Here is a 22,933-nt window from a genome sequence, read left to right as displayed (position 1 = left end):
CTCCCCCCTGCCAGCCCCTTCTCTCTCTTTCTCTCTCATTCTGGGAGTCACAGCTCTGGAAGCTATTTCCCGTAATCTCCTTATTTGCTGCAAATAAACTTTGTGCAACAACTCACCTGGTATAGTTTCTATGACCCACCAAGGAGGATACCCATGTTGGTTCAGTTACACTTTCATTAGCCTAAATCTGCCTCCTGATTAATTTCCACACACTGGTCTGAGTTTTCTGCCCTCAACAACATATTAAGTGTTCTGCCTTCAGACAGTATACCCAGCTCTCACATCTTTTGTATGCTTCTTATAGCATGTGTGGTTTAAGACAGTTGTGTGCTGAACTTCTGTCCCTGCAACATTTCCTTTTCACTTGGGAGAAAGAGCAAGGGAGAGGAGAAGAAAAGGAACGAGTACATTATAAAAGGGCTGGTTGGGCCTGTTCAATTCTATTTGATAAGGTATAGCTCTCCCACCACTTCCCCATTTAAAAGCCCAAGTGCCCTCTTTGCAACTACATGGATGGAACTGGAGGGTGTTATGCTAAGCGAAATTAGTCAGAGAAAGACAAATATCATATGACTTCACTCATATGAGGGCTTTAAGAGACAAAACAGATGAACATAAGGGAAGGGAAACAAAAATAATATAAAAACAGGGAGGGGGACAAAACAGAAGAGACTCATAAATATGGAGAACAGAGGGTTACTGGAGGGGGTGTGGGGGGGTGGGCTAAATGCGTAAGGGGCACTAAGGAATCTACTCCTGAAATCACTGTTGCACTATATGCTAATTTGGATATAAATTAAAAAAAAAAAAAAAAAAAAAAAAAGCCCAAGTGCCCTCAGTAATTTGTAAGGGCTGAAAAGTAGCAATCTAGTAAATCCTTAATTAAGGACTATGTACACCTAAGCCAGCTTACGCCTTCCCAGAACTGAGAGGCTGCTAAAGGCATGGTCCGGAACTATACAGGAATGACTGCCCAGTGGCTTTAAAAAAAAAAAAAAAAAAAAAGTCTCCCTAGTATTTCCTTTCCCTTCCCTCACTGTGGAGTGTTTTCTCAAGAAAACAAGTTATCACAAATTTGTCACTTCAATCATCCCCAGTGGACCAGTAAATCTTTAGGTGAAGAACAGGAAATGATGATACTAAGACTGTAACAATATTGTCATTAATGAATACTAAGACTGCATTCATTAACTTAGCGATTGAAGATAGTTCATGTGGAGCTTATAGACAACCCAAAACTTCTTCCCATATATGCTGATAAGTAAGGTTTTTATCATAGGTTTGTTTTTTTATTGTTTTCAATGTTTATTTGAGACAGAGTGTGAGCAAGGAAAGAGCAGAGAGAGAGAGGGAGAGAGAGAATCCCAAGCAGGCTCCACGCTGTCAGCTCTGAGCCCAATTCAGGGCTTGATCTCATGAACTGAAATCAAGAGTCAGATGTGGGACGCCTGGGTGGCTCAGTCGGTTGCGTGTCCAACTTCAGCTCAGGTCATGATCTCATGGTTCGTGAGTTTGAGCCCCACATCGGGCTCTCTGCTGTCAGCACGGAGCCCACTTTGGATCTTCTGTCCTCCCCTGTGCCCCACCCCTGCTCATGTGTGCATGCTCTGCTCTTTCTCTAAAAAATAAAATTGTTTTTTAATTGTTTAAAGAGTCAGATATTTTAACCAACTGAAACACCCAGGCACATCTCATGTGTTTTTGAACCTAAATGGAAAAACTCACTTATAATTGATTAGTTTTACCTTGGTTTATCAACATATTCACTTATGGAGCACATACTCTTGCCAGGCATTTACTAAGTACTAGACATAAAAAAAGAAAAGCAGACATGGTCCCTGCCCTCAAGATTACAGAATATATACCTTCATGGTTTCATTTTACTGTTCTAGTATATCACTACCCCTTTGAATTCTTTCAGTGTAGTATACACCTATCTAAAATTTGTGAAACTCTCATGCCTTCATCTAAGAAACAGTATTATTGTATGAGACTAGATTTAAAAAATAGAGTCCTGTGTTTTGGTACAGACTTCCTGCAGGTTTTTATCACCTCTATGATTCCTTAATTCAACAAGTTTATTATCTTTAAATCTACAAGAGTCATGTTCATAAGATTATCATGGGATACTTTATAAAATTATTTAGGAAAATCAAGATATACTATGTCATCTTAGAACACTTAAAAAAAAAAAAGGTAATGACAAGTTCTTAAGCAAACCCATGTTGGCTACTAGTCCTTATCACCTCTATCTGTATCAGCCAGGATCAGTCAGAAGACAGGAATCATACCTGTTATTTAAAAAGACAGAACTTGGGGTGCCTGGGTGGCTCAGTCGGTTAAGCGTCCGACTTCAGCTCAGGTCACGATCTCGCGGTCTGTGAGTTTGAGCCCCGCGTCGGGCTCTGGGCTGATGGCTCAGAGCCTGGAGCCTGCTTCAGATTCTGTGTCTCCCTCTCTCTCTGCCCCTCCCCCATTCATGCTCTGTCTCTCTCTGTCTCAAAAATAAATAAACGTTAAAAAAAAAATTTTTTTTTAAGACAGAACTTAATATAAGATTTGTTAATGAGTAGGAAGTTTCTAGGTAAATGGCTGAAGGGGCAAAAAGAGAACTCTAAGGAATCACAGAAGTAGCAACTGCAGAAAGCAGGTATCACGCCCAGGGCTCTGCTAACAAAAGCTTAGAGGAGGGGTCCAGGGCACTTAAAGTCAGACTTCTGAGGAGAAGGCGCTGCTCGGCTGGGGCAGGTGTCTCTGAATTCCAAGGAGAGAAACCATGGGCCTGGCACCCAGACCTCTAAAGAGGAGCATTAGCTGCTGGTGCAAGCGGTCTCTGAAGAAAGCTTGATGAAACCAGTCCTCAAGTGTTGGAAAAACTACAAACAGCATCCAGTCACAGCTACAGGCAGGTCCTGCTGCTGCCAGGATGAAGAAGTGTTGTTAGGGTGTCACTCACAAAAACAGCAGAGAGGAAGGCCACAGGAAGCAAAGAAGAAAGACCAGTCCCTGCCTGCCTGCCCTTCCAGCCCTTTACTGCCCCCAATCTGCCAGCCACAGGGAGCGGCAGGCCATGCAGAAATGTGGCTTGCGAGTCCCAGGCCCCAGGTTCACAAAGCAGAAAAAACAAGATAGAGTTGGAGCTAAGAGATAACTTAATTGGCAGAATACTTTCTGCTCTAAGGTCACATAAACTGTTTAATCTACAACTTTGTGCAGGGCATCAAAATCAATGATATCAATCTGTATCCAACACTTAATGACCTCCCACTACCCTGAGGAGTAAGAAAGATGGTAGTAATAACGGCAACAGCAAAAAACACACCAAACATTTATTTAGCGTTTACTACATTCCTGGAACGGTTTTAAATAGCATATATGTATTAATTCATTTAATCCTTACAACAGCCTTACTGTGAAGTAGGAAATGGTAGTAGTCTCACTTTATACACAGGACAATAAGGTTCAGATCCTATGCTTGTGATCACTATATATGCTACAAGGCCACGATACACAACTTCCTCTAAATTGAAGTCAGCCTTCGAAGTGTTACACTGGTTGAACACAACTTGCTTACATGCTTTTTAAAGTTCATATCTGGATTTGTAGCTAGACAGAAAATCTATCTATAGATATATTCTCACATGTGGAGTATTTTTTAAGACTCTCTGCTGAGAACATCCAACCTGGCAACAAACTCCTGGTACCCTGAGCAATAAAGGATAAAATGGACAGAAAATTAAGCAATGAAATGATCTTCCACACTGCGAAATAAAACTACCACCTTCACTACTGTCACACTCAGAAATCAGAAGTAAGTTAATTCATGGTAGATGCATACAATTTATTTTATAAATTGTTACTTAAATAGACTGAAGCTCACAAATATCCTGGGGTGAGAACATAAAACAAAGAATCTCTGATCTTTAATACTAAATACATGTCTTACATACAAACTTTGCATAAGTGTAAGTTTAATAAAATATTTTTTACTTTCTTGCAGTACTGCTAACCATAATTATATATGTTTTTAGTGTCATGACTGAGGATTCAGGATTACAAAAGCCAATGTTAAAATACTGCTTCATCTTAAGCCACTATTTACAAAAAGTAATAAAACGCTACACAAGAAACAAAATTTTAAAAAAAAAATTAGAGGCACCTGCGACCGACTCTTCATTTCAGCTCAGGTCATGATCTCACAGTTTGTGAGACCAAGCCCTGCATCGGGCTCCATGCTGACAGTGTGGAGCCTGCTTGGGATTCTCTCTCTCCCTCTCTCTCTCTTTGCCCCTTCCCTACTTGCACTTGCATACATTCTCTCTCTCTCTTCTCTCAAAATAAATAAACTTAAAGAAAATTTTTTTCAGGCAAATCAATACAAATTTCACAACTCCCTCTGTAAAATCAATCAAACTACTACAAGGTAGGAAAACAAGCACACTTTAAAAAATTTTAACTATGTAAACACATGAATTAATTCCAGCTCTTCCAACCTCAATAAGAAATAAATATGTACTCCAAAGTATAAGAGTAATCATATGTCTATACATCTGCTGCCCTGTTTATAAAGGGCCCTGCATTGGGCTCTGCACTGCTGATGCACGGAGCCTGCTTGAGATTCGCTCTCGCTCTCTCTCTCCCTCTCTCTCAAAATAAAATAAACTTAAAAAAAAGGCGAGGGGGGAGGAGTCAACTGGGTGGCTCAGTTGGTTGAGTGTGTGACTTCAGCTCAGGTCATGGTCTCACAGTTTGAGAGTTCAAGCCTCACATCTGGCTTTGCGCTGACAACGCAGAGCTGGCTGGTATTCTCTGTCCCCCTCTCTATCCCTCCCCCACTCGCACTCTTTTCTCTCTCTCAAAAATAAACATTAAAAAAAAATTAATAAAAAAATGTAGCAGCGTAAACTGCCTCCAGACATTCAACTATTTCAACTCTCTTTATCTTAAGAATAATAAGCTCAAAGATTAATATTTATTAAGTAAATACCTACATTTTCGTGCCACCGGAAATTCAAATGAAGAATACTCCAGTGAAGAATTTCTAGAATCTATTTTTTAATAACATAAAAACTTATTTCAGGAAATTAGAATTGTATACATCCATTTCGCAAACCTAGCCTTGGGCTAAAATCCTGAATCAGTAAATGATTTACAGTATTAATATGCTGTGTCTTTAGTTAACAATTTTTAATTTGCACTATAAACACTGATTCCTCATCAACATTAAGAAGGGAAGATAGGGGCGCCTGGGTGGCGCAGTCGGTTAAGCGTCCGACTTCAGCCAGGCCACGATCTCGCGGTCCGTGAGTTCGAGCCCCGCGTCAGGCTCTGGGCTGATGGCTCGGAGCCTGGAGCCTGTTTCCGATTCTGTGTCTCCCTCTCTCTCTGCTCCTCCCCCGTTCATGCTGTCTCTCTCTGTCCCAAAAATAAAAATAAAAAACGTTGAAAAAAAAAAAAAAAAAAAATTAAAAAAAAAAAAGAAGGGAAGATAGAAGCAGTCATTTTCCCCTGGTTCCTTAACACACTGTACAGTCTGACCCCTCACTTGGACCCCAGGGGTGGGGATGGTGGGCCCATCCCTGTACGTGGCCATCACCAGTCTTGCCCTCATGTCCTCTCACACTCGACTACTGTCTGTTCTCTCCCAACTTGCCCCCCTCAAAGACTGATGACCACTCACCCCACTGAGTTGGCAATGGGAGAGGAGAAGCCAATGGAGACAACTGCCTATTCCCCAGGGAATGTGTCCAGCAGCTCCTGGCCAAAGCACTATTGCTAAAAGCTATCTCTGGAGTGCTGTAGGGCCCCCTCCCTCAGCACACACCTCTGGGGAAAGTGGACGCGTATTAACTCATGAGGATTTTCCTCACCAATAATAAATGAAGACAACCTCAAAAAAAACAAAAAAAAAGCAGTGGTCTTATTTTCTAATTCTTTTTATTTCAGAGATATATATGAAATTAGAATCATTCCTTTACTATCTTAAAAATCGTTTTTATTTATAGCCTCATTTCATTTAATACTTTTCTTCCTTGTCTGGGTTAATCCCCATGCTTCATTCAAGAAACATTTATTTTAGGTACTACATTATTAGTTTAATAACCGTTTTGTAACCTCAAATACTTAAAGAATTAAACCACTTACATTGTAGTTAATTTTAACTTTTGACTGATAAAAAGTTACTAGATGATAAAATTCAAGAATAAACTTAGTATCAAACAGTCATCCCTTTGCTCTATCATTATAGAAACTTGAATTCCAGAATACTGTGCCAACATAACCTTAAACCTCACAGTAAAAAACTAGTTTTAAACAAGACATTCAAGGAATTGCCTATATTACTGTCTTGCAATAACTCTAACATTTAATAGCAAAAGATAGTTATAATTGATCCTATTTGCTTAATGACCATTCAAATCAAAGACCAACTAGTACAATGTTTAAGAATATAGACTCTAGAGGCGCCTGGGCGGCTCAGTCGGTTGGGCGTCTGACTTCGGTTCAGGTCATGATCTCACAGTTTGTGAGTCTGAGCCCCATGTCAGGCTCTGTGCTGACAGCTCGGAGCATGGAACCTGCTTCGGATTCTGTGTCTCCCTCTCTCTCTGCCCCTCCCTGCCCCTCCCGTGCTCATGCTCTCTCTCTCTCTCAATAATAAATAAATGTAAAAAATAAAAATAAAGAAGAATATAGACTCTAGAGCTACAGTGCTAAATCACAGTCCAGGATAATATGTGATCTTGAGCAAGTTACTTGATAACCTCACTGTACCTCAGTTTCCTCATATGTAAAATGGTAATAACAACAGTACCTACCTCATAAGGTAGTTAGGAGGACTAAATGAGTTAATATGCAAAAAGGACTAAGAACAGTGTCAGACACATAGTGAGCACAATATGTTAGCTACAATAATCTGAACCCAACAGACTCTATACTTTTTTTTTACTTTTTTTTTTCTTTTTTTAAACAAACCCTGTGTGGAGGGCTGACTTTCAACAGATTGCAGCAAGGGAGCTGCTCTGCTACCAACGAAAACCCAACCTAGAAGCAGGTCATCTTTGAATGAGTTAGCACCAGGTTCCCAAGGAGCAAGCATTGCTTGATGGGTGTCGAGGAGGCGGCCCCCTTACCAGTGGCATCCCATTTCCCAGGGACAAAGGGACAGACTCTATACTTATGAAAGGAACACTGCCTCCATACAACTACTCTACAATTTACGTGGTTCTCCCAAATATACCTGATGGAAATTTTATTTTTTTAATATATTTGGAATTTATGGCCAATTTCCTGAACAATTTTTATAAATGGTTTTCATAAATCTTTGTGGAGATTGGGAAGCTCTTGAATTTAACAAAAGCATTATTTGACAGTGGAACAACTTTCAAAACTCCTGTATCTACATAAGCTAAAACCATGAGGATCCAAGACAGCACTCAGTACAAAAACATTACATACAGAACAAAAGGAATTGTGGCAGTGTTTTTAGTACTTTCTCAGGAAATTGTGCAATCTGCTATAATACAATTTTCCTAATGATAAGAAACTATACACAAGGCCAAATGCCCTACGAAGGTGCCTGAATTCCAAAATCATGTTACAAACATGCAAATTCCTGAGAGAACATACCCAGATGTGTAACCAGTTAACTCCAAAATAAAAGGTACTATGCCAACCCAAGTGCTTAGCTTTTTTTAATATATGTACTCCTTAATATCAAATTGCACTAACAAAATATCAGGAAACTAAGCTGCTAGTCTCAGAGGACAGGTCACAGGGAAAGTCTTATGAAGTTGACAGTGTCCTCTGTTCTACAACTTGGCACAGTAATCTTATAAGCACATGAGGGTCAATATACTACCATTAAAAATGTTGTCACTTACAGACCTGTCTATTTCAAAGTTCAGACACACACCGTAACATGTCCATGCAACATTTAATTCACAGAAACTCTCATTCCTATTTATTTCAGATGTACTCTACATAAATGCTTAGTGAACATTTTATTTTAGATAATGTAAAGACAGATTCTACAAATCTCAACTATTTCCCAAAATATATCTAGCTATTACAAAGTATTAATAATCTAAATCAAACTAATGAGAGAATGTAAGGGTTTATTATTAGAGTCAATCTGGGGCACCTGGGTGGCTCAGTCAGTTAAGCGTCCGATTTTGTCTCAGGTCATGATCTCACAGCTCATGAGTTCAAGCCCCAAGTCGGGCTCTGTGCTGACACCTCAGAGCCTGGAGCCTCCTTCGAATTCTGTGACTCCCTCTCTCTCTGTCCCTCCCCTGCTCATGTGCGCTCCCTCTCTCTCTCTCTCTCTCTCTCTCTCTCAAAAATAAATAGACATTATTATTAGAGTCAATCTACTTTTCCATATGCTTGAAATTATTGATACATATATACTCTATTTTTAAACTATTACTTTTGGGTTTCATTTGTCACTCCATAAGACAGCTTTAGATGACAGGATCATCTTAGATGACAGGATCATCTTAGATGACAGGTATAATCCTGCTCATTTATCATGTACTAGGGAAAACAAAAATGAGACAGGGGCAAATAAAGACTGTAGGAGAAGATTTTTTTTTTTTTTAGGAGAATATCTTTAATGGCATTTTAAAAGATCAGACATTCTTTTCATTTTCTAGTTGATTTTCTTTATACCTCTAGTAAGATCTATTTCACATATCATAAAATTCATCCTATTAAAGTTTATTTATTTTCAGAGAGAAAGAGACAGCGCAAGTAGGGGAGGGGCAGAGAGAGAGAGAGAGAGAGAGGGAGGGAGAGAATCCCAAGCAGGCTCTGCGCTGCCAGCAGAGAGCCCGACCTCACTAAACCATGAGATCATGACCTGAGCCAAAACCAAGAGTCAGACACTTAACCAACTAAGCCACCCAGGCTCTCCAAATTTATCCTACTAAACTGTGAAGCTCAGTGGTTTTTTTATTTATTCACAGAGTTTTGTAACCATTACCACAATTTTAATATTTCAATCACCCACAAAAGAAGCCCCATACCCATTAACAGTCATTCCCCACTCATTCTCCCCAAGTCCCTGGCTAATACTAATCCACTTTCTGCATCTGTGGATTTGCCTATCCTGAATATTTCACATAAACGGAATCAAACAATATGTGATCTCTTGTGACTAGCTTCTTTCATTCAGAATATTTTCAAGGTTTATATCATATCATGTGTTAATACTTCTTCCTTTTGAATGGCTGAGTAATATTCCACTGTATGAACATACCACATTTTGTTTATTCACTCAAGCGTTAATTGATATACTTACAGGTTGTATCAACTAAATGTCCATGCTGCCATGAACATTCATGTGTTTGTGTAGACAAAGTTTTTCATTTCTCTCTACATATATAATCGGAGTAGAATTACTGTATCATATGCAAGCTCCATGTTTAGCATTCTAAAGAAATGCCAAACTGTTTTCCTCAATGGCTGAGCCACTTCACATTCTCACCAGCAATGTATGAGGGGACTCCAATTTCTCCACATCCTCACCAACACTTCTTATTATCATTTTTACTTTTAAGGCATCCTAGTAGGTGTGAAGTGGTATCTCACTGTGGTTTTGACCTTATTGCCCTGATGACTAATACCTTTTCGTGTGTTTATGGTCACTTGTACATATTCTTTGAGAAACATATATTCAAAGACTTTGTTCATTTTTTCATTGGATTGTCTTTTAATGTTTTTGTTTGTTTGTTTGTTTTGAAGAAGAGAGAAACTGAGCATAAGCAGGGGAAGAGCAGAGAGAGAGGGAGACACAGAATCCAGAGCAGGCTCCAGGCTCTGAGCTGTCAGCACAGAGCCCGATATGAGACTCGAACTCATGAACTGTGAGATCATGACCTGAGCCGAAGTAGGACGCTTAACCAGCTGAGCCACCCAGGCGCCCCAAATTGGATTGTCTTATCATGAGTTGTAAGAGTTCTTTATATATATTTTTTTAATTTTAATGTTATTTGAGAGAGTACACGCATGCACAGGCACGCACAAGCAGGACAGGGACAGAGACAGAGAGAATCCCAAGCAGACCCTGTGCAGTCAGCACCAGCTGGACACAGGGCTCAATCCCATGAACCGTGAGATCATGACCTGAGCCAAAATCAAGGGGTGGATGCTTAATGAACTGAGCCACCCAGGAGCCCCAGAGTTCTTTATGTATTCTTGACACAAGTCCGTTACCACAAACAGATTTGTAAGTATTTTCTTCCATTATGTGGGATTTCTTCACTTTCCTTTTTTTTTTTTTTTAATAAGGAAGCCATCGGTGCATAAACTATTAACAGATTAACAGACAAGGCCTGTAGATATACTTCTTCTTGGACACACCCACAGTGCAGCCACAAGCAGCCTTAGCATGCTTAGCTAAGTGGTCTTAGCATGCTGGCCTGGGACACGAAGTCTCTAGAAATGATGCAGCCCTCTGTGGGCTCAAATCTTCTTCATTCTAAGTCTTCATGAAGTTTTCTGTCCAGACCATTGGTCAGGACCTAGCTGTATTTTCCATCCTTCACATCCTTTTGTCTGTTCCAGAACCAGTCTGAGATCTTATACTGGTGTGAATTCTGCATAATACTGATCACACATTCCACCTCATCCTCAAAGAGTCTTTTGCCCTCTTGGTAAGGTGGATGTCTCTGCTTTCCTCAACACCACATGCACATATCTTTACCCCACATCCTTAACTGCAGTGATGGCAAAGTCTATTTTCCACTGCTCATCAATACCGACTACTTGCAAAACGTGCTGGAACTCTCAGGGATCACTAGAGACATGATGGAGGCTCTAACAGCAGCATGTAGGCCTCCTATGGAAGGCCTCTTTTCACTTTCTAGATGCTGTCCTTTGACACACACAAGTGTCAATTTTTAATTAAGTCCGATTTATCTACTTTTTCTTTTGTTACTTGTCTTTTTGGTATTTAAGAAATCACTGCCTACGGGGCACCTGGCTGGCTTAGTCAGCAGAACATGCAACTATTGTTTATTCTGGGTTGTGAGTTCAAGCCCCATGTTGTGCATAGAAATTACTCAAGAAAAATAAAGTAAAAATCACTGCCTAACCCAAGGTCACAAAAATTTACTCCTGTGTTTTCTTTTTTTAATTTTTTTAATGTTTATTTATTTTCGAGAGAGAGAACACGAGCACAAGTGGGGGAGGGGCAGAGAAAGCCGGGGAGAGAGGATCCAAAGCAGGCTCTGTGCTGACAGCAGAGAGCCCATTGCAGGGCTCAAACTCAGGAACTGTGAGATCATGACCCCAGCAGAAGCCAAATGCTTAAACAACTGAGCCACCCAGGAGTCCCTACTGCTTTGTTTCTAGTAAGAGTTTCATTATTTTTGCCCTTATGTGTGGGTCTTTGATGCATTTTGAGTTTATTTTTGTGTATAGTGTGAGGCAAGGATTCAAATTCATGCATGTGGACATCTAGTTGTCCAACACCATTTGTTGAAAAGACCCTTCTTTCCCCCACTGAATGGTCTTTACACCATTGTTGAGAATCAACTAACCATAAATGTGGGAAATTTACACAATTTACACAATGGACTCTCAATTACATTGATCTATGTTATTCTAATGCCAGTACCACACTGACTTAATTACTATAGTTTTATAGATTTTAAAACAGGGAAGTGTGAGTTCTCTAAGTTTGTTCTTTTTCAAGATTGTCTTGGCTATTCTGGGTAGCCCACACTTCCATCTGGATTTTAGGATAAGCTTATAGATTTCTGCAAAAAAAAGGCAGATGGGATTTTGATAGGGAATGCACTGACTCTGTACATCACTTGGGGAAACACTGCCATGTTAAGTTAACAATGTTAAGTCTCTGGTCCATGAACATGGAATGTCAAGATTAGACATATTCTTATTTTATCTTTTTTTTAACGTTTATTTACTTTTGAGAGAGAAAGAGAGAGCGCAAGCCAGGGAGGGGCAGAGAGAAAGACACCCCAAGGAATGTAGTTTTAAAATAAGAATACATCTGGAGCGTATGATTCCTACGATGACTAACATTAGAGGACAATAATCTGAGTAATTTTCACCATCAAAGTGCTATTCTTCATGCAATTCTACAAATGCAATGAATATTGACAAACTTTTCCTACCCTTTGCTGAACTAAGTTATAGTAAGTTAAAACATTAATTACCATGGCAATTTTTAAACTTCCACGATAGTAAACTTACCCAATGATAGCACAGAAATGCCAAATGTATAATCATGGAAGGAGAAGCCACATACAATTATATGCCTTCCCTTACTTAACACTCACTATTAAAAAACGCTAACCTAAAAAAAATAAATAAATAAATAAATAAATAAATAAATAAATAAAAAACGCTAACCTATTTTTTACCCTTGCAAAATTACAACACAAAGCCAGGTTTGCTGTTATTTAGACCACCTATTTTTTTTTTTTAATGTTTATTATTTTTTGAGAGAGAGAGAGTGTGTGTAAGCAGGGGAGGTACAAAGAGGAAGATACAGAATCCAAAGCAGGCTACAGGCTCTGAGCTGTCAGCACAGAGCCCAATGTGGAGCTCAAACACACAAGCTGTGAGATCATGACCTGAGCTGAAGTCGGACGCTTAATCCACTGAGCCACACAGGCGCCCCAAACACCTGCTATTTCTTAGCTATTCTGCGCTTTATCCACAAAATAGTACCACATCCTCATTATAAATTATCATTTGTCAACCAGAATCTCAACAAATCGTATTCCAGATTGCTGGAAGTTATCTTTTCTCTATTCATCATTTAAAATAATGCATGTTAGGGGCACCTGGCTAGCTCAGTAGAGCATGTGACTCTTGATATCAGCATCATGAGTTTAAGCCCCACATTGGGCATAGAGCTTACTTAATTAAAAAAGAAAATACCCGGGCTCCTTGGTGGCTCAGTCAGTTAAACGTCTGACTTTGGCTCAGGTCATGATCTCATGGTCCGTGGGTTCAAGCCCTGCTCCAGGCTCTGTGCTGACAGCTCAGAGCCTGGAGCCTGCTTTGGATTCTGCGTCTCCCTCTCTCTCTGTCCCTCCCCCACACGTGGTCTGTCTCTCAAAAATAAGTAAATCCTAAAAAAAAAAAAATTAAAAAATAAATACCCACTAAAATAATGCACGTTCTTCAGACTGGAATATCCTCCCTTAGAGGTAATATAGCCTCAAGATGAAAAATAAGGCAATTAGAGACACACTGTCACATCTATTTCCCTCCCCCATTTTCTGTCCTACTCTCTAGTTACTGTTACTGCCTTATCAACCTCCTAATACCACTTCTGATCTCTAGTAAAAGGGACTAGTTAAAAAATAAAAAGACACTACAGCAAAACTTGGTTTGCGAGCATAATCCGTTCCAGAAACATGCTTGTAATCCAAAGTACTTGTATATCAAAGCGAATCTCCCCATAAGAAATAATGGAAACTCAGATGATTTGTTCCACAACCCAAAAATATTCATATAAAAATGATTACACTACTGTAATATAATATAAAATATAAAGAAAATATGAACAAAAATAAATTAACCTGCACTTACCTTTGAAAACCTTTGTGGCTGGTGTGAGGGAGACAAGAGAGAGGAGGGTTATTATTGTGCAGGAAAACTTTCACTATCACTAACTGACGCTGACTACAGTACAGTATTAATAAACTCTTGTCATCTACTGCATTTAATGTACCCGGCAATAAGGCAGCAGAGGAAAGGGTCTGTACCTGCAGGCAGCCTGACCTAGAATAAAGCAAAGCATTCCTAAGCTTGCTCTTGTAGGAAAAGCAAAGGACTGTCCATAGGTGCTTCGAAGGGACAAAAAACACACTAGTGCCAGTTGTGGGCCCCTTCCGACGTTCTGAAAAATTACTGATTTCTGCTAAACACCATGGCCTGAGACCGAGCATCTGAGCATGGAAGATGATGATCCACAGTCCCTCAGGGAGAGACAGAAAGAGAGAAGAACCACTGGGCTCAGTTGTGGTCATATGACGTTCGGCATCACGTACTACTCATATTGCAAGACATCCCTTCTTTATGAAGTTAAAACTGATTAGAAATGTTTGCTCATCTTGCGGAACACTCGCAGAACAAATTACTCACAATCCAAGGTTTTACCATATCACCACTGCTTTCCCACTCTCAACAGCAAGAAAATACTAATGATAAAACGAGCCTTATGTTACAACGGTAAATTGTATGATCTAGTCAAAAAATTTAACTTGTATCCATGAAGTCTTTTTATATAGTGCCTAGTTCATAGTAAACAGAGGAACAAGATAAATGACACCACATGTAAACCACCAGAAAAAGCCAGAAAATAGGACATTCTTTAGGACAACTGTTTTGGTCTGTTTGATGAGTCAGTGTTATGAAAAAAGGGACCATGTGAGATTAAGAGAGACTTAAGTGACAATAACTAAGGTATGAGTAGATACTGATTCTGGATTAGATCCTAGATTAGATACTGATTTTGACACAAAATCTTTCAAGAATATTTTGGGACAGATTGGGAAAACAATAATTGAATAATGCGAAAACACTTAGTAAGAGGAACTACTTAAATGGAAAGTGGGGGGTGGATCAACTGAAGAAAAAACATTTCAAAACAGTACCTACATATGTTTATCACACAAACCAGCAATCCCATTCTTAAATACTTACTCTTATATATATATATATAACACACAAAGACTTGTATGTGAATGTTCATAGCTCTCTTCACAATCACCAAAAACTGGAAAAACATGTCCATTAACTGGTGAATGGATAACAAATTGCAGGACACATAAAATGGAGTAGTACTCAGTAATAACAAGGAACAGTCTATTACTTCTACTGACTGTGGTGGTGACTTCAAAACTATATATATTTGTCAGAATTCACACAACTACAACAGAAAAGTATGGGCAAGGTCTAAGGCCAAATGTTGATATATATATATGTGGTCACAATTTCTATATTGCCTTGGACCTCTGAGGACTAGATCTTAGCAAAATGAAAGGGTTTGCTGACTTTGGTGGTATTAAAGTTCAACATATCTGGGATATACAAACTCAAGTCATTTGCAAATTGATCATGAATGTCCCTCAATGTCCACTCAGTGTAGGTGTAACTCCTATATTATTCTCATTGTTACTATTTTGAATTAAAAATGAAGAATGATTCTTGGGGGGAAAAAAAAGAACTCACATAAGTATACACTTAAAATTAGTAAATTTTATTGTATGCAAATTATACCTACATAAAGCCAATTTTTAAAGTTTATTTAAAATTTTTAATCTAACTTAAATTTAATTAAAAATTTTAAGTTTACTTATTTATTTTGAGAGAGTGTGTATGTGAGTAGGGGAAGGGCAGAGAAAGAGGGAGACAATCTCAGCAGGCTCCATGCAGTCAACGTGGAGCCCATGGCAGGACTCAATCCCATGAACCATGAGATCATGAACTAAGCATGAAATCAAGAGTCGGATGCTTAACTGACTGAGCCACCCAGAGGCCCCATAAAGCTGATTTTTAAAGATTATTTTGTGTATTTTTATCTTGTCTTAGTTGAAATACCTATAAACATTTGTGTATATGTATGCAAATGTTGTTGGATAAAAAGATGCACAAAAAAGTTGAGAAAGATATGTATTTAAAAAATTTTTTTAACATTTACTCATTTTTGAGAGACAGAGTGCAAGCAGAGGTGGGGCAGAGAGAGAGGGAGACACAGAATCCGAAGCAGGCTCCAGGCTCTGAGCTGTCAGCACGGAGCCCAATGTGGGGCTCAAACTCACAAACTCAGATCATGACCTGAGCCAAAGTCTAAGGCTTAACTGACAGAGCTACCCAGGCACCCCAAGAAAGATACCTATTTAGGTATTAATAGTAGTAATCCCCATATTGGTAGTACTATAACTTTATTTTTTTTTCTTTGTCTTGTCTTTTAAATTATTTTAAATTGTTTTTTAAATTTTATGCAATGTATATGTACAACTGTCATAATAATAAAAGGGTTTTTTTAAACAAAGATCAATTTTGATTTAAAATTTTCTTTTTTTTTTTTTTTAATTTTTTTTTTTAACGTTTATCTATTTTTGAGACAGAGAGAGACAGAGCATGAACGGGGGAGGGTAAGAGAGAGGGAGACACAGAATCTGAAACAGGCTCCAGGCTCTGAGCTGTCAGCACAGAGCCCAACGCGGGGCTTGAACTCACGGACCGCGAGATCATGACCTGAGCCGAAGTCGGCCGCTTAACCGACTGAGCCACCCAGGCACCCTTAAAATTTTCTTATAGACATGTCTATGAGTTATCAATCTGTGGGTTTGTGGGTTATAAATTTAATTACAGTTGTGAATTTGGAGGTAAGTTTTTATTGTCAAAATAATATTTACAAGGTAAATAATTATTTTCTTTGGATCATAGTGAATACACATTCAATGAATATGATATGTTCCAGCATCATATTTGGATTACACTGTGTCTCTGTTTTCTTCCCAAATAGCAACCTACTCTGGCTACTGAAAAAAACACAAAAATAAGAGTAATATTAAATTTAAGCATCAGGTTTGGCTCTAACAGAGTTTTGTTTTGTTTTCAAGTATTTATTTATTTTTGAGACACACACACACACACACACACACACACACACACACACACACGGCCCCAGTGGGGGAGGGGCAGAGAGAGAGAGAGAGAGAGAATCCCAAGCAGGTTCCACGCTGTCAGTGAGCCAGAGCCAGATGTGGGCTCAAACTCATGAAACTGTGAGATCACAACCTGAGCCAAGATCACAAGTCAGGACTCAACCTACTGAACCACCTAGGTGCCACAGCTCTAACAGGGTTTTTTTTAAAAACAGCAATCACTCAAAATAAACAAGAATTGTAACCATCAAATTCAATGAAAAATATATTACTTCTGCTTTTAGGAGAAATAGGTAATAAAAGAACAGCACATTAATAAGAACTATAGTGTAAAAAGAAGTATTTTTGAGTTATACTTTTATTATTTTTAATAACACTTACCAAAATAACGCATTATCAAATACCCTATATAGTAGCCTAGATTTAGGTAATTGCTTTTACAATACAATTGTGAGGTGTTAGAGACTATCTTTCACTACTCCTCAAGTACTCACAGGGATGTCTTAGATCACAGAAAAGTAATGGGGACAGGAAGAGGTTTGAGGTTTTTGCCTGTGGCTTTTCTTTGTGGCTTTGGGGTCTATAGGGGATTTTTTTTTTTTTTTTTTTTTTGTCTACGGTTTTGGGTTTGTTTGGGGAGCTTTTTTGGTTTTGTTTGTTTGGGTTTGGTGTTTTGCTTGCTTTTTGTTTTTTGGCTTAATTTTAAATTGAGTTATTTTAACAGAATAAGATAACAAACATCAAATTCCCACCACATGTGAGGCATTGTTCTTAATACCTACCAACATTTTCTCTTATTTAACACTTCTTTGGGATGGATATTACTGTTCCATTATACAAATGAGAACACTGAAATGTGTAACAGGTAAGAATTGTCAAAACACATACAACTGGTAAGTAGCAGAGCCAAAATCTAGAAAATGTGAGCAGTCTACTACTAAATGATGAGATTAAAAGATTTATCCAAAATTCAACTATATTTCTTCTACATACCAGCAATGAACTAGTGATAAACAATAACAATATGAAATTTTAAAAACAGTTCCATGTATAGTAGCATCAAATAAAATACTAAGGAATAAATTTTTGAAAAAAGGTCAAGTCTTGGACCTGAAAGCTACAAAACACCAATGAAAGGACAGATTAAACACAATCTCTATAAAAATCCAAGCTAATTTTTTGGCAAAAATTAAAAAACTGATCCTAAAATCCATTAAGTAAGGGACCCAGAAAAACCAAAACAGTCTTGAAAAAGAACAAAGTTACAGGATTTACATTTAATTTCAAAACCTATTACAGAGCTACTATAATCAAATAGTATAGTACTGGTAGAGGGTAGACAATAGAATAGAATTCAGAGTCCAAAAATAAAACCTAGCAGGGACACCTGGGTGGCTCAGTCGGGTAAGCATCAACTCTGGATTTCAGCTCAGGTCACGATCTCATGGTTTGCGAGATGGAGTCCCGCAGCATGCTCCTTGCTGACAACAAGGAGTCTATTTGGGATATTCATTCATTCTCTCTCTCTCTCTCTCTCTCTCTCTCTCTCTCCCCCTCCCCCACTCTCTCGTGCTCTCCCTCTCTCTCAAATAAATTAATAAACTTAAAACAAATAAATAATAAAAATAAAACCTAACACATAATCAGCTGGGTTTCAATAGGGTACAAAGACCATTCAATGGGCTTAAAAGCAATCCTTTCAATATATAGTCCTGGGACAACTGGATCACTATATGCAAAAGAACGAATGTGGACCATTACCTTACACCACACACAAAAATTAACTCAAAATAGATCAACAACCTCAATATAAGGGTTCAAAAAAACATAAACTCTTAGAAGAAAGCACAGGGGTAAATCTTCATGACCTTGGATTTGGCAATGGATCCTTAGATATGACACCAGAAGTATGAGCAGCAAAAGAAAAAATGGACTTCATCACTTAAAAACTTTGTTTTTCAACAAAAGACAGTATCAAAAAAGTGAAAAGACAACCTACAGAATGGGAAAAAGTATTTGTAAATCATATATCTGATTATGGTTTAGTATCCAGAATATTTAAATAACTCCTACAACTCAATACAAATAACTCAATTAAAAAATGGACCAAGGATCTGAATAGTCATTTCTCCAAAGAAGATATACAAATGGCCAGTAAGCACACACACAAACTCCCCAATATCAGTAGTCAGCAAGGAAACGTAAATCAAAATGGCAAGGAGTTACGATTTTATAAAAAATTTTTTTTTAACGTTTATCTATTTTTTGAGACAGAGAGAGACAGAGCATGAACAGGGGAGGGGCAGAGAGAGAGGGAGACACAGAATCTGAAACAGGCTTCAGGCTCTGAGCTGTCAGCACAGAGCCCGACACGGGGCTCGAACTCACGGACCGTGAGATCATGACCTGAGCCGAAGTCGGACGCTTAACCGACCAAGCCACCCAGGCGCCCCAAGGAGTTACGATTTTAGATCTACTAGGATGGCTAAAGAGAAACAAATACAGAGAGAGACAGTAACAAGTATTGGCAAGGATGTAGAGAAATGAACCCTCATACTCTGCTGGTGGGAATGTAAAACAATGTAGTAGTGCCATAGGAACAGTCTGCCAGCTCCTCAAAAGGTTAAAATAGAGTTACCATATGATCCAGCAATTAGAATATGCCCAAGAGAAAATAAAACATATGTCCACACTAAAACTTATACATAAATGTTCACAGCAGCAATATTCATAATAACCAAAAAAAAAAAAAAAAAAAAAAAAAAAGGAAAATACCCACACGTCTATTGATGGATAAATGGATAAACAAAATGTGGTATATCCACCAATGGAATATTATCCAGTAATAAAATGGAATGAAATATTTATACATGCTACAACATGGATGAACCTCAAAAGGACCATGCGGAGTGAAAGAAGCCAGACTACTATAAGATCACATCATGTGAAATGTCCAGAATAGCTCAATGCCAGCAGCTGGTCAAAGGGGAATAAGGAATGGTAACGTGCACGAAACTTCTTTGAAGTACGATGAAAATGCTCTAAAAGCAGATAATGGTGATGTTGGGCATAGAGTGAATCTACACTGAAAAGGTTAATTTTAGGGTAGGTGAATTATACCTCAACAAAGTTGAGTTTGTTTTTTCTTTTTAACACACTTAAAAAATTGCAGTGATGGGGATGTGATGTACAGCGTGGTGACTATGGTTAATAATACTGAATTATATATTTGAAAGGTGCTAAGACAGATCTTGAAAGTTCTCATCACAAGAAAAAAAATTGTAACTATGTATGGTGATGAATGTTAACTAGACTTATTGTGATCATTTTGCAATATATACAAAAATTAAATCATTATGTTATACACCTGAAACTAATGTTATATGTCAATTGTATCTCAATTAAAAAAATTTTTTTAAATCCACATAAACTGCAAAAATGACTCAAAGAATAAAGAACCTAATTTTTCTTCCTCAGATGCAATCTCAACTCCTAAAGTCCTGTCTTCCTATATATTCATATTTTTCCAGTCAAAAAAAGAGAGTGAAATGAAATCAACTACTGAAATTCAAAAAAAAAAAAAAAACTAGCCCTGAAATATCAAATCACTTTCAAACAATTCTACTTTAGCATTAACTCTGAACTAAACATTAATCTCACTTTCAAAATGTTGCATAAAAACCACAAATGCTCAGAAGGTCTAAGCAAATAGCCAACTTTTCTGAATAAACAGTAATTCAGATTTGCTTTGATGAAATGTAAATATTTACCTGCCTCAAAGGAACAAAATCCTTTAAGCCTAGTGTTCCCAAATGATGAAGAGAAAGAAGCACGCATTTTTTTTATTCAGGCGTTGTTTTAGAATTAATTTTAACACAGCTAGGGTATACAAAGTTGATAGTTTACACTAAGCAATGTATACTCTGATTTTGCCTACAACATAAACAGTCACAGAAGTTGGGACCTGAGAAAAATCACATTTTACAGTAAATCTGACAGAGATATTAATCTCAAAAGCTCCTGAAAATGTCTCAAGAACTCCTATTTTGGAAACTCTCTGAGTTATTCAGTCTTCCTACAAATAATGAATGACCATCTACCGTGTGCCAAGCACTGCGCCGGTACCAGGATGCCATGGTGAGCTCCAAACAACAGGTCCCTGGCTGCTGGAAGCTTACTCTGAAACAGTGCCTGTCGAACCTGCCTGATCCTAACAACTTGGGAGTGTGTTAAAAATTCAAACTCTGCTCCTCTGCCTTGGAGTGTCTGAGTCCACGGCCCTGGGAAGAGTTGTGACGCCAGTATTTTTACCAAGCTACGGATTGTTTCCTCCGCCTGGGCGGTTTGGGAAGCCAAATCCTCAGGGCCATCCCGTCCCGCCCTCTGAGAGCCACACCTCCAAAGCCCATTTTGCTCAGCATCCTTCACCCCGACCGATACCCCCAAAGGCACCATGAAGCCAGGAAGGATGTCAAGCATTCGAAAATCACGCTGCGCCGAGCCACCGACAGACTTGGTTGCTTCCAGGGACGGACCGCTTACTCCCTGTGATTCCACCTGGGGCTGTCGGCACCTGAGTCTCCCAGGGCTGCACCGACACCTGTCTCCGAGCGGCTGCCATCTCCCTCTCCCGTGGGCCCTGGGCGGGGGGCAGCCGCCGCCCTGCGAGAGCGAAGGCAACAGGGGAGACGCGGTGCGCAGTAGGCGCCTACTGTATACACCCCCCACCCCCCCACCCCCCCACCGCGCGCGCGCGCACATACACACTCTTTCGAAACCGAGCTGGGCAGGCGGCGGACCGAATCCCGCCGCAGAACGGCGCGAGGCGGGACAACTCGAAGCCGCACGGCGGGACGGGTTCCGCCTCGCGGGCGCTCGTCAGTCGCCGAGGCCCGGCCCGGCTCGCACCGACGGAGTTTCACAAAGAAAGTCTCCCGGCCCGCGCCCCTCACGCACTCACCGGCGCCGGCGCCGGCGGCGACTCCGGCTCCCGCCGCCTACGGCTCCGTGCCGGGGTCGGCCCCGGTGTTGGCTCGGGAGCCGGCGGCGGCGACTGCTCCATCCCCGCGGGGCCCGGGCCGCGTCCGCCTCGAGCTAACGGTCCCGCCAGCTAGGCGCGCGCGCCGGCCCCGCGCGCCATGTTCCCGCCGTACCGCGCGCCGCCGCGGCAACCCACACCACCCCCCCCACAACCGCGCACGCGCGCACGCGCCGCACCAGCTCCCCGCGCGCCTCCGAGGGTCCCCCCAACCGCGCAAGCGCGCACTCGCCGCGCCCCTTCCCCGCGCGCCCCGCCTTGCGCCCTCCGGAGCCGGCCGCTGTTCCCGGCGTCGAGCCCACCCCCGCCGCACCCGTCCGGCCGGGCTGGAGCGCTCGCCGTTCCGTACTGAGCGCCGCCGCCTGCCGCACTGCGGACGACCCCCGGCCCGGCCCCCAGCCCCTGCACTGCCCTTTCTGCCTCTCCCGTCACGCCGGGCTGGCGGCGAGGGTCTGGGCCAGGAGGGAATTAGCCCTAATATATGTCGGGGGAGGAGGTGGGTGGAGAACGCCGCTAAGGTGATGAGATCCCGGTCATGGAAGTGTGCAAGCACGTGCGCGAGAGTTAGGTGGTACAGTGAATGCCCGTGTCCCCGGGACAGCCAGACTCAAGGCAGAAGCTGAGCTCGAGTCCCACGTCTCCACCATCCTTTGCGTGATTCGGGTAATGTCTCTGGGGGCCTGTTTCTCCTTAATCAGGAAGGCCAACGACGAAGGCATGTTTGGGACAATCCGGGTGGTGCCGGCACCGAGCCTAGTACTTACCAATTGGTAGTCGGGTGACAAGACCTAAGTACTTTTGTGTACTGGTTAAAGCCAGGGGCTCTGGAGAAGGGAAGTCTCAGTTCAGGTCTGGCCTCCACCTCTCGCGAAAAGAAACCTTTACCAGGTGACTTGATTGAGCCACAGGGCCTTGGTTTCTAAATCAGCAAATGGGGAGAAGGGCAGTAATGCCTCACAGGGTCGACGTGACCTTTCAGATGATGCCAAGCTTTCCAGGCTTCTCTGGTACAATTCTGGCCCTATCCTTCCAAGACTCCTAAAAGTTTAACGAAAGGGGCTCTGCTCCCAAACTCTGTGGTATAATTAGCTGGGAGGGGTTCACTCAACCTTGGGGCTGGAGGGACTGTTACTTCCCACATCTTCGCTTTCCATCCTCTGCCCCAAACCTCTCTGAAAACCCTGAAGTTGGCAGAAAAACAACAGCAGTGAATGTCTTCCCTACTAGAAAAAGTCTCCAA

At 40.6% G+C, this 22,933-nt stretch overlaps 1 protein-coding gene and 1 pseudogene across 2 annotated transcripts in view; both read right to left on the bottom strand.

Annotated features, from left to right (window-relative positions):
• The window catches only part of TTC28 (tetratricopeptide repeat domain 28), a 628,165-nt gene extending 606,433 nt beyond the window's left edge, over window positions 1–21,732 (bottom strand). For both annotated transcript variants that reach the window (XM_042910405.1, XM_042910407.1), the window contains exon 1: window positions 21,616–21,732. In XM_042910405.1, coding sequence (XP_042766339.1) covers window positions 21,616–21,717 — 102 coding nt within the window. In that variant the 5' untranslated portion in view covers window positions 21,718–21,732. The remainder of the gene's footprint in view (window positions 1–21,615) is intronic.
• On the bottom strand, window positions 10,180–10,808 carry LOC122203504 (annotated as a pseudogene).
• Window positions 21,733–22,933: the final 1,201 nt, after the last annotated feature.

Source organism: Panthera leo, chromosome D3 (assembly GCF_018350215.1).
Source record: "Panthera leo isolate Ple1 chromosome D3, P.leo_Ple1_pat1.1, whole genome shotgun sequence".
NCBI lineage: Eukaryota > Metazoa > Chordata > Mammalia > Carnivora > Felidae > Panthera > Panthera leo.
This window is presented reverse-complemented; position numbering and strand designations above follow the sequence as displayed.